Consider the following 12,291-nt stretch of genomic DNA (forward strand, 5'->3'; position numbering starts at 1 on the left):
TTTATAAGTTTGCTTTGGCTCATATATAGTTATATCACAGTGTGATTTATCAGTCTGAACATGGGCTGAGAAACCAGCAGCCCTTCTCCAGATAGGGTTAGAAAATTCACCATTTTTTTCTGGACATATTGCTTTTTCTTGCTGATAGGCAGCACATTGGAAGTAGTGTCCAATAGTGTGTATAAGTCATGTGCTGCAGGGAGAGAATTTTATTAAAGAAAGCAAGAACTGAAGTGGGAGACAGCAGGTAAACAAGTTTATAACTTCTAAAAGTATTTAAAATATCCTAATGATAAATGACATATTTGTTGCTCTGGGTGCTGTTATACACAGAGTCGAACCTGGCATGGAGCTAAACGACAAATCAAACATTCTGATTGGCTGCTGACATTTCTCTGCAACTATATTTTACTATGTTGTTTCATGTCAAAGCATAAAAATAATTTATAGGAACACTCCAAGCACCAAAACCACTATAGTATGTGATAGCGGTTTTGCTGATTGGAACGTTCCTTTAATTGGCTGCTGTTGATCAAATTGTGGGGCCATGAGCTATTGCGGTCTAAGAAAGGAAAGTTCTATATGTAGACCAGTTTTGTGTTACATGTAAGTGTTTGCATACCTTGAACACAAATGTAAATTTATGCACACAATAAAGTTAAATTTTTAATAAGCTAGTCCCACTTCTGATACAGCCCGGAGCTATAGCTGCACAAAGGATAGGTGTGGAGAAATCCGAAGTGATGACAGCGCTTGCCACTGCTCTGATGACTGCTTGGCTAAAGGAGATTGCTGTCCAAATTATCATGTGGTTTGTAAAGGTAATGGCTCCTCTGTCGTAATGCTTCGATTGTTTCTGTCGTAATGCTACCTTATTGCCATCACCTGCTGTTTTTTCTTTGCCCACTTTTCTTATACAGTCGCTTCTTGATTTCAAATGTCTAACTTTGTTATGTTTTTCTCTGACTTTCTAGGTGGCACCCACTGGGTGGATGACGAATGCGAAGAAATTAAATATGCAGAATGCCCATTAGGGTAATGTATTCACACTACTTTTTTTAAATTTTTTTATACTGAAACCTTTCAAACCTTTTCAGTTTCAGTGCTTGTATCGAAAATGTTTTGACATATAGTTTACAGAATCAGGATTATTATTTAAAGAGTAATTTATCAAGAATTCAAATCAAAATATATAATTTAGGACCAAAAAATACAAATTGAGCTTTTCCAATTCAACTACTTTGTCCTAAAATTTAAACTTGACTTTGAATACTTCGAATTTAAAAAGGGTTGATCACACAATCGTCATTATAAATGGTTTCCACCAATTTTGGCCTAGTTTTGAAAAATATTTTTAGATCGGTTTCTCAAATCATTTTTTTTTTTTTTTGCTTTATTTTGGTGTGCATAGAGAATACATATGTGCCGGCATTGCCACAACAGCAGATACCTGCGATTCTAGGTCAATAGACATAAAGTCAGACTGCACAATTTTTGTATATTATTCATGCTTGGCTCTTGGTTAAACGTTGATTATGTCAGTAAGCTGGCAACATAAATCATAGACAACTGGCATATAAACTGACATCAAGGGTAAGTATTTTGAAACCATAGTATACATATACATGCTTAGATTATAGGCTATGCAAAAATAACTTCAGGTACCGGTTGCTCTTCTCCGATTGAATTTAACCACCAGGGGTCAGCGAGTCACTAGACTAGCCGGATGTGTTATACAGGTTAAAACATACAGGTGGGCTCAGTCATCTACAGGTGATTTCTGTGCGGATCTGCAGGGTTAAGATCAACTGTGATATGCTCAAAAATAATAATATAAAAAATTTAAAAAATTAAAAATGAAATGCTGGCATAGAGGATATCCAGTGCTCTGCTAGACCTTTAATTGTAAAGGATTAGTAACCGCTTAGTTGTGTCTGCAGCTGTGCTGGTTCGGCTGGCGTCCTGGCTGTGCTCGAGTCCCTTATGTTTCACTTTGATCGCTTGGTAGCTTGGGTACTTGTTGGCCAGGAGTGCGACAGACCTCCCGTATTTGCTGGCATCAGCCTCTGGTTTAAAATTAAGTCTGTTCTCGTGCCGGTTTCTCTATGTTTGAGCAGGGTTGGAGTCCCCACAGCTCCGCCGTTAGCGGTGAAAGATGTTGCCTCAGGCAGTGTAAAGATGAACCGAGCCCACATGATGGACGTGTTTGCAGACCGCTGTCAGTGCTTGGTGGTCTGGTCTGCTTCGGTTTGTGGACAGTGCGCGGCCGTTGCTCTAATGCGTCCGCTTCTGTTCTTCTGCTTGTAATGGGCGCGGTGGCCATCTTGATTTTTGCCATGCGGTCTCTGTTTGATCTGATTTTCCTATCCAGTCGGTCCTCTCACACCTCGCCCCTCTGCCAGTCCTTACATTGGCTCCCTGTATCCTATAGGAGTCAATTCAAAGTGCTAACCCATACATTTAAAGCACTGAACATTTCCAGCCCCTCTTATATCTCTTCACTGATCCAGAGGTATGCCCCTCCTCGTACCCTCCGCTCTGCCCGCGACCACCTCCTGACTGCTGCTCGCACCCGTACGGCCAACTCACGCTTGCAGGACCTCTCACGGGCGGCTCCTCTCCTATGGAATAACTTGCCTACTGCCATCAGACTCTCCCCTAGTCTTCAATCATTTAAGAAGGGCCTTAAAACCCATCTCCCCCCCCCCCCCCCAAATCATTTTTGAGTATACGTTTAAAATAATTGAAAATTTTGAAAAATATATATATTTTTTTATTTTTTATTTTACTATCCACAAGAGTTATTATATCTAATGCCTTAAAAAAATCTTCTATAAGGACCTTTAAATCATAAATAATAGGATATTAAATCAGTCTGGGTAAACCAACAGTTTTAAGGATAGTTAACAGTCAAGGCTGTAGCATGCCATTGTTGGTTTATTTTAATACCTTTCATTCTGAATCAATGTGATTTGCATTTAAAATGTAGTACTTGGATACATTATGCAAATCTGCTAGTGGCATTCTATGTTTATCACGTAACAGATTCCCACATAAACTTCTGTACACACTTTTTTATTTAGCATATGATCAATAATAGGATTTTTTAGATATAGATTTTACTTTACTTTTTCTTTTACTACATTTTTTTGTGATGATTAATATGTGTAAAACATGTGTTCAATTAAAGGGAAAAAAGGAAAGATCAACACGGTGAATGAAAGTCGTTGTATTCATCGTATCTAATTCATACTGTTTCCATTCTGCTTTTAGCTTTGTCCGCCCTCCTCTGATTATATTCTCTGTTGATGGGTTCCGTGCTTCGTATATGAAGGAGGGGAGTAACACGTTGCCCAACATTGACAAACTAAGTAAGTCAGAGCAGCATTAAGGAACACTACATTGGTTCAATGTTCATAGTGATTAAAGCAGACCAGACATTCTTTTTGTCCGGAGATACTTAAAGGGACACTAGTTACCTGAACAACTTTAGCTTAATGAAGCAGTTTTGGTGTATAGAACATGCCCCTGCAGCCTCACTGCTCAATCCTCTGCCATTTAGGAGTTAAATCCCTTTGTTTATGAACCCTAGTCACACCTCCCTGCATGTGACTTACACAGCCTTCCATAAACACTTCCTGTAAAGAGAGCCCTATTTATGCCTTCTTTATTGCAAGTTCTGTTTAATTAAGATTTTTTTATCCCCTGCTATGTTAATAGCTTGCTAGACCCTGCAAGAGCCTCCTGTATGAGATTAAAGTTCAATTTAGAGATTGAGATACAATTATTTAAGGTAAATTACATCTGTTTGAAAGTGAAACCAGTTTTTATTTCATGCAGGCTCTGTCAATCATAGCCAGGGGAGGTGTGGCTAGGGCTGCATAAACAGAAACAAAGTGATTTAACTCCTAAATGACAGTGAATTGAGCAGTGGAATTGCAGGGGAATGATCTATACACTAAAACTGCTTTATTTAGCTAAAGTAATTTAGGTGACTATAGTGTTCCTTTAATGAAAAATGTACTTAGTTAGAGCTAATTAGGTGTAAAGATGTGAAGAGTGAAAGTGTGAATTAAGGCATATATCAGTATTGCTGAATATGTTAAATCAACTGGTATTCTCATTTGTTTATGCTTTATGTTAATGCTTTAGACTTGTCTTGAAAAGTTTCGTATTAATTTTATACTCTCTTTAACTGAAATAGGAACTTGTGGAACACATTCTCCATACATGAGACCGGTGTACCCAACAAAAACTTTCCCGAATTTGTACACGCTGGCAACGGTAACATATTTCTCTATAATAGTGCTTGCTAAAACACATTTGTGTACTTTAAGATAAATGTTATTTTCTGTAATTTGTTTTTGAAAGCCCCAAGCCACTTTAACAAGCCACCCCTCTTTCATTCCACCCATGTCCGAATTCCTTTTACGCCAATCTTTCCCATTCTCTATCTGAGCATAGGCAGAATAGGTAGTTACCCAACTTCGTCCACCAGAATGCAGCAGATTCCCTTGACTGAAAGTTGACAGTTTTGGTATGTGTGCTATGGAGACTTAATTGACATGAGAGATATGCTTAGTTCTTCACAGATTCATTAAATCCCCATTCTGGTCACAAAGACTGTCCTGTAACATAATATGAGATCCAAGCTTTAAAAATCCTGCCTACTTTAAAGGGACACTCCAGGCACCCAGACCACTTCTGCCCATTGGAGTGGTCTGGGTGCCAACTCCCACTACTCCTAACCCTGCAAGTGTAATTATTGCAGTTTTTTATAAACTGCAATAATTACCTTGCAGGGTTAACTCCACCTCTAGTGGCTGTCTACTAGACAGCCACTAGAGGTCACTTCCTGCTCTATAGCACAGGAAGCACCTGTGCTAGAGCGTCGCTGGACGTCCTCACGCTGTGTGAGGACCTCCAGCATCGCTCAAATCCCCATAGGAAAGCATTGAAATTATTTTTCAATGCTTTCCTATGGGGAGCGCTAATGCGCGGCATTGCCGTACATGCGCATTAGGTCTCCTCGGCCGGTGGGTGGGATCAGTCTCGCCCACCGGCCGACGCAATGGAGAGGAGGAGTGTCGCGGAGGAGGAGTTTTGAAAACGGATCGTTTTCCTGGCACTGGAGATTCCCTTTAATTGTGAAGGCAACTAAACATTTAAATCTAAACAGCAGTTGATTGGTCCATCAAGTTGGAAAGTCACAATAATATTATTACAGGGAGTGCAGAATTATTAGGCAAGTTGTATTTTTGAGGATTAATTTTATTATTGAACAACAACCATGTTCTCAATGAACCCAAAAAACTCATTAATATCAAAGCTGAATATTTTTGGAAGTAGTTTTTAGTTTGTTTTTAGTTTTAGCTATTTTAGGGGTATATCTGTGTGTGCAGGTGACTATTACTGTGCATAATTATTAGGCAACTTAACAAAAAACAAATATATACCCATTTCAATTATTTATTTTTACCAGTGAAACCAATATAACCTCTCAACATTCACAAATATACATTTCTGACATTCAAAAACAAAACAAAAACAAATCAGTGACCAATATAGCCACCTTTCTTTGCAAGGACACTCAAAAGCCTGCCATCCATGGATTCTGTCAGTGTTTTGATCTGTTCACCATCAACATTGCGTGCAGAAGCAACCACAGCCTCCCAGACACTGTTCAGAGAGGTGTACTGTTTTCCCTCCTTGTAAATCTCACATTTGATGATGGACCACAGGTTCTCAATGGGGTTCAGATCAGGTGAACAAGGAGGCCATGTCATTAGATTTTCTTCTTTTATACCCTTTCTTGCCAGCCACGCTGTGGAGTACTTGGACGCGTGTGACGGAGCATTGTCCTGCATGAAAATCATGTTTTTCTTGAAGGATGCAGACTTCTTCCTGTACCACTGCTTGAAGAAGGTGTCTTCCAGAAACTGGCAGTAGGACTGGGAGTTGAGCTTGACTCCATCCTCAACCCGAAAAGGCCCCACAAGCTCATCTTTGATGATACCAGCCCAAACCAGTACTCCACCTCCACCTTGCTGGCGTCTGAGTCGGACTGGAGCTCTCTGCCCTTTACCAATCCAGCCACGGGCCCATCCATCTGGCCCATCAAGACTCACTCTCATTTCATCAGTCCATAAAACCTTAGAAAAATCAGTCTTGAGATATTTCTTGGCCCAGTCTTGACGTTTCAGCTTGTGTGTCTTGTTCAGTGGTGGTCGTCTTTCAGCCTTTCTTACCTTGGCCATGTCTCTGAGTATTGCACACCTTGTGCTTTTGGGCACTCCAGTGATGTTGCAGCTCTGAAATATGGCCAAACTGGTGGCAAGTGGCATCTTGGCAGCTGCACGCTTGACTTTTCTCAGTTCATGGGCAGTTATTTTGCGCCTTGGTTTCTCCACACGCTTCTTGCGACCCTGTTGACTATTTTGAATGAAACGCTTGATTGTTCGATGATCACGCTTCAGAAGCTTTGCAATTTTAAGAGTGCTGCATCCCTCTGCAAGATATCTCACTATTTTTGACTTTTCTGAGCCTGTCAAGTCCTTCTTTTGACCCATTTTGCCAAAGGAAAGGAAGTTGCCTAATAATTATGCACACCTGATATAGGGTGTTGATGTCATTAGACCACACCCCTTCTCATTACAGAGATGCACATCACCTAATATGCTTAATTGGTAGTAGGCTTTCGAGCCTATACAGCTTGGAGTAAGACAACATGCATAAAGAGGATGATGTGGTCAAAATACTCATTTGCCTAATAATTCTGCACTCCCTGTATTGTTATTTATAAAGTGCCAATAAGTTCCGTAGCGCTGTACAATGGGTGGACTAACAGACACGTATTTGTAACCAGACAAGTTTGATGCACACGAACAGAGGGATTGAGGGCCCTGCTCAATGAGCTTACATGCTAGAGGGAGTGGGGTATATTGACACAAAAGGTAAGGGTAGGGTAGAAAAGTAGGTTGCTAGGATAGATTATGATCAACAGTAGCTGGAGATATTCGTTTATAATTTATAAGATGCAAACTTCAGTTTTGGTGGACATAGCTTGCCTACATAGATATTTTTGATTTAAATATTTGATTCCCATTATTACTTTTATTATTATTGCCATTTATATAGACAGTCTTCTTAGCACAAAGGTCCAGGTTTTGTCCATAACCTTATTGAAACAGATTATAGAAGTACCTAAATCCTGTTCTTTTGCTGTATTTTGATGAGTGGTTTGAAAACATTACCATACCATACCAATTCTTGTCTCACCTTAAAAGTAGTTATGTGTGTCTTTACCCGGTAGCCAAAAGTCATATAAATTGTTGATACACAATCTCCTTATCTAGAAAATAATTGGACATCACCATGAACATTACATTTAATTTTTGGTTTAGTAAATGTAGAACTACTTGTTATTTACCCATATTCTAAATAAGTTGGGCTCTGTTTGGAACTCCAAACCTTGGCCCCTAAAATAGTTCACACTAGAAGATTCTGTTCCAATTTTAAGTGATTTCTTGTCTATTTAGCATTGCCATCTTGATAAAAAGGGTGGAAAGGGAGGCATGTGAGCATCTTCATAGAAAGGCTATTAACTAGGACCTCAAGTCATTATTTTACAGACTAAAATATAAAGAGTGTTGTGTTGTTTCTTGGCAGCGTATTGCAGAAGTGAGCCATAATGGAGGAATTTTGCAAAGTCTTTGCTGACCAGAGCTGTGTAGGTTTTTACATGGGCTGCAAGTTTAGTAATCTTGTGGCCTGGACTGTACTAGTGGGTTTAGTGAAAGATTAAGATCCCACAGGGTTCTATGCAGGTTATCAAATTGAGCCCCCCTTTATTCTTCACATGGACAATATGGTTGAGTGTGAGTAGGGCCAAGTTAATTCATGCTTTCAGGGCCCTAATCTAACTCCTGTGTCGTGGGAGCCCACCTTATGTCACCATATGGCTAATATTGCTCCCCCTGGGATAGTTTATGGGAGAATGAGGAGGATGTATGGTGTCCCCAGAGAGGTTTGCAATAGACTGCAGGGTGAAATGTGAGACCGTGTTTATAACATTCATAACACATGTAGGTAGTCATTGGTGTATCTCTCTTGATCTCTGTAAATTCATCATCATTGTTTGGAGATCAATGTGATGGAGGTGTCACACTTCGCAACTCTATCAGCCACCATCTGTCATATCCATAAATCACCGTTACTCAACTCTACTGTATTAATTACATCCACATAGAGATCTGTGACCAAGAAACAGTTGTCTACCTTTCTCTGCCACCTGGGCTCTGCTCTCACTTTTTGTAAAATGAAAAAAGCATGACCGTAGAGGGTACATGAGTTTGAGTCGTTTTGATACTGTAAGTGCATTTTTAAACCCTTGACCATAATCTAAAATGGAATGAAGGAATATGTTTTGCAGTGTTGATTGCATGATGAATGTTATAATGTTTCTCATATAATGCTCGTTTTTAATAATTTTTTATTTTCTATTTTTTGTGTTAAGGGGCTTTATCCTGAATCACATGGAATTGTTGGGAATTCCATGTACGATCCCATTTTTGATGCCAACTTCAGCCTGCGATCACGTGAGAAATTCAATCATAGATGGTGGGGAGGACAACCAGTAAGTACATGGGGGAAAAAAACGCTATAACTAACATGTGAGGGTGGGGGGGTGGGTGGGGGGGTGGGGGGGGGTGCCGTCATTTCCAAATTATGGTATCCATGTTTTTAGAAAGCCTTGGCTTTTTGTAACTCATGCTGACTACCAGAAATGTGTTGTAGTACCATTTAAATCTTTACAGGAGGAGGTTATCTTTAATTGCTTCAAGGTTATCAGTGCAATGCATTTCTCATCTTTGTTTATTATTAGTATTTATACAGCGCCAAAATAAACTGATTCTGGTGCCTGAGACTGCGCTAATGCAATTGGGTGCCATTTATGAATTTTTGAGAATGATTCAGCATGTACACTTTTTTTTTATAGCAGATGTTTGCAGAAGCTGCTTGTGTTCCATCTCCTGTGCAATATTTTTGTTTAATAGGGTGTGTTTACTAAGCTCTGAAAGTGATTGAGTTCATCTGGGGTATTCACGAACATGAACAGGGCAGCAAGTCAAGTGGGCTTACCTGTTGCACTTGGTGGTTTTCCGAGAGATCGTGCTGAGTAAATAAAGTCTCTGAGTCTGTACACCCAATGAATGTAGCTAAATCTAGCAGCTGAGTCTGATGAAATCAACTGGGACAAAAAGTCATTCGAGCTTTTAGAAACTTGGCAAAAAAGTGAATTTGCTTACCGTGCGTCTGAACCGTCCCTGAACCACTGAACAGTCCCCAGTAACTGGTGCATACGATTTGTTAATCTTTCATCGGTTCATGGGGAAAATGTGTTTTTATTGCAGTCACATGGAATACCTATAAATAATTATAGATGATGTATATCCAGTGACCTGAACAAACAGAAACCTCAACAGTTTTTAATGCATTGCCCTCTATATTTGCAGATGAATATGCTGATTCTAAATATGCTGTTAATGTTTGTTTTTAGATATGGATCACTTCGGCAAAGCAAGGGGTGAAGGCAGCTACATTCTTCTGGCCGGTGTAAGTTATTTTGGACGCTAGGCAAGGCAAGGCTAATGATAATAGTGATCTTTTTTTATATTTTTTTTTACCTTCTGACCATTTCATAGTAAGATTGTCTGTTGAATTAAGTAGAATAGAATTAATTCCCAACATTAGTGATGTCCCGAACAGTTAGCCGGGAACCGTTCGCCAGCGAACATAGCTTGTTCGTGGCGAACGCGGCGGGTGAACATATGCGATAGTCGGTCCGCCCCCTATTTGTCTGGGAGGGAGGGCCTGCTGCTGATTGGCTGGAATGTGTCTGCTGACTGTGAGGTACGGGGTCAAAGTTTACTCAATGATGACGAATAGAAGGGGGGAACCGACCATCGCATATGTTCGCCCACCACATTCGCCACGAACAAGCTATGTTTGCCAGCGAACGGTTCCCGGCGAACTGTTCGGGACATCACTACCCAACATACTTTCTTGGAATTAAGTAGCTACATAATCTTTGGTTCTTGGCTCTTGAACAATCGTGAATGCGTCCTAACATTATTATTCTATTATTACTGCTTATTTATCAAGCACTCATTTTACAATAAGTAAAAGGTAAAAAAAATAAACCTAACTCTGACAGCCAGAAACAGACTGATACACAATGTGTATCTGTAACTTTTACAATCTAGAAACCAAATCATGTGAATTTTAGTGAATTATCTTAAAACCACAGAATTCTTGACTGGTCTGGTCATTAAAACCACAAAACTGTATAGTTTATTTTAATACCGGTACTGTGACTTCTATGTATACACAATATAAAAAAAATAATACTTATCTCATTATTTTATTTTTCATTTCTTTTCTGGTTTCCCAAAAATCTTAAAGTGAAGAAACCATAACATAGCATATGACACGAGTCATACCGTGAAGTTTTCCATGTTTCAGCATTATATGTGAAACATATTTATGCATCCTGTTTAAATAGCATCATTCTAGACTAACCAAGGCTGTGTACAGTTTCTAAGCTCTGCGTGACTTGACTTGTCTGACTTAAAAGAGCAGTATAGTGCCAGGTAAAAAAAAAACAACGTGTTTTCCTAGCATTATAGCGTCATTAGGTCCCCCCCACCCTCATGGCCCCTTCAGCCACTTACCTTTTTCCAGCGCTTGGCTCCCTTGGCACTGGGGAACTCTCCTCCTCCTGCCGATGTCGGCGCCAAATGCGCATGCTCAGCAAGAGCCACGCACGTATTCAAACAACCCATATGAAAGCAAAGTTTCTTTCAAAGAAAGTTTCTCTGAAACTGCTATGTTTTAAGCTGCAGGGTTAAAACTAGAGGGACCTGGCACCCAGACCACTTCATTGACCTGAAGTGGTCTGGGTGCCTATAGTAGTCCTTTAATTCAAACCAGGAATTCTGCAGTTGATGCATTGCAGTTGGTGCTCTAGCAAGAACATTCATGGACGCCATCATGTGTATGATGTGTATTTTCCTAGCCAACACCTTTACTCACGTAATAAATAATAATGTGACTTGACAAGCTACATGTAACATTTCGTACGAAGCTAAACAAATTAGAAGCAAATGTAAGTACTATAACTATTACAGCACTTTGTATTGGTTACAGTGGAAGTGTTTGACAAAAACCTGAGGATTCCTGCATCCAAAACCCTTCTGCTTGGCTTACTATGTCATGGGAGGAAGTCTCACATTCCTCATTGTGCATCCCAAATTTGTGTATGGATAAACAGAATCTGGGTGCAATGTATACCTGTTAATTGTTTTGGCACTGCCATATTGACACTGGCTGTCTGTGGTTGAATCTCGCTGAACCGTAAAAATATTATGGACACCTAAAGAGAAAGGTGAAACATCACCATGTTCATCCCATCTCAAGTGATGGAAGTGCATGGAATGTCCCTTTAAACAAAAAGTTCTTAAACTTCTGCACAGTGAATGTCAAAGGAACACGCTTTAACAATATAAGTACAAATATATACATATACTGTAGAGTATCCCGGACCCTGACCCCATTTAGGTTTCTCTCTTGTGTAAACCTTCTGTGCATGTGCAGCAATTTCCATGCTGTACCAGTAGGATTCTCTTCCTAGAGAAGAATTTTGGTACCAAGACCACAATATTAAACAGTAGTGGTTTTGTTCTATAGGGGTCCCTTTAATTCTCAACAGTGAAGCACGTAGTCATAGTTTTTTTTTTTTTTTTTTAATATATATTAAAGTACACATAACCTGTTTAAACCCCCCGTACCGTACTGGAGACTAAATTACCTTTCAGAATAAATTAGGCAAAGTACTTTATTTTTAATTTTTTTTTTATATTCTAGAGCAATTAGTCAAGAACGAAGAGTTTTAACAGTGTTGCAGTGGCTGCATTTGCCTGAACATGAAAGGTATCATATATGTTTTATGTATGTTTAAAGGGCAATAACTTTGCGCTTATACAGTAACATTTGCCATGTATTTACAGAAATCAATTGGTACTGTGTATATGTCTGTTATGAAACGTTGTATAGGATTGTTGCATGGTATACATTTTGATGGGTCAGTTTTAAAATAAATAAATAATATTAAAAAGCATAAACAATTCTAAAAAAAAAGTAAGAGGTGATGTTGGGGCATTTATAGACAATGGGAGCGGTGTGAAAAATGAAGGAGCTGTAGGATTTGGAAATTGAAAGGATGGTGGAATC

General features: G+C 39.4%; 1 protein-coding gene across 10 annotated transcripts in view; it reads left to right on the plus strand.

The window, feature by feature from the left end:
* The window catches only part of ENPP2 (ectonucleotide pyrophosphatase/phosphodiesterase 2), a 113,764-nt gene that overhangs the window by 42,890 nt on the left and 58,583 nt on the right, over positions 1–12,291 (plus strand). For all 10 annotated transcript variants that reach the window (XM_063451112.1, XM_063451113.1, XM_063451110.1 and 7 more), the window contains exons 4-10: positions 696–821; positions 975–1,035; positions 3,274–3,371; positions 4,205–4,284; positions 8,516–8,635; positions 9,560–9,615; positions 11,926–11,991. In XM_063451112.1, the coding sequence (XP_063307182.1) occupies positions 696–821; positions 975–1,035; positions 3,274–3,371; positions 4,205–4,284; positions 8,516–8,635; positions 9,560–9,615; positions 11,926–11,991 (607 nt within the window). The remainder of the gene's footprint in view (positions 1–695; positions 822–974; positions 1,036–3,273; positions 3,372–4,204; positions 4,285–8,515; positions 8,636–9,559; positions 9,616–11,925; positions 11,992–12,291) is intronic.

Source organism: Pelobates fuscus, chromosome 4 (assembly GCF_036172605.1).
Source record: "Pelobates fuscus isolate aPelFus1 chromosome 4, aPelFus1.pri, whole genome shotgun sequence".
NCBI lineage: Eukaryota > Metazoa > Chordata > Amphibia > Anura > Pelobatidae > Pelobates > Pelobates fuscus.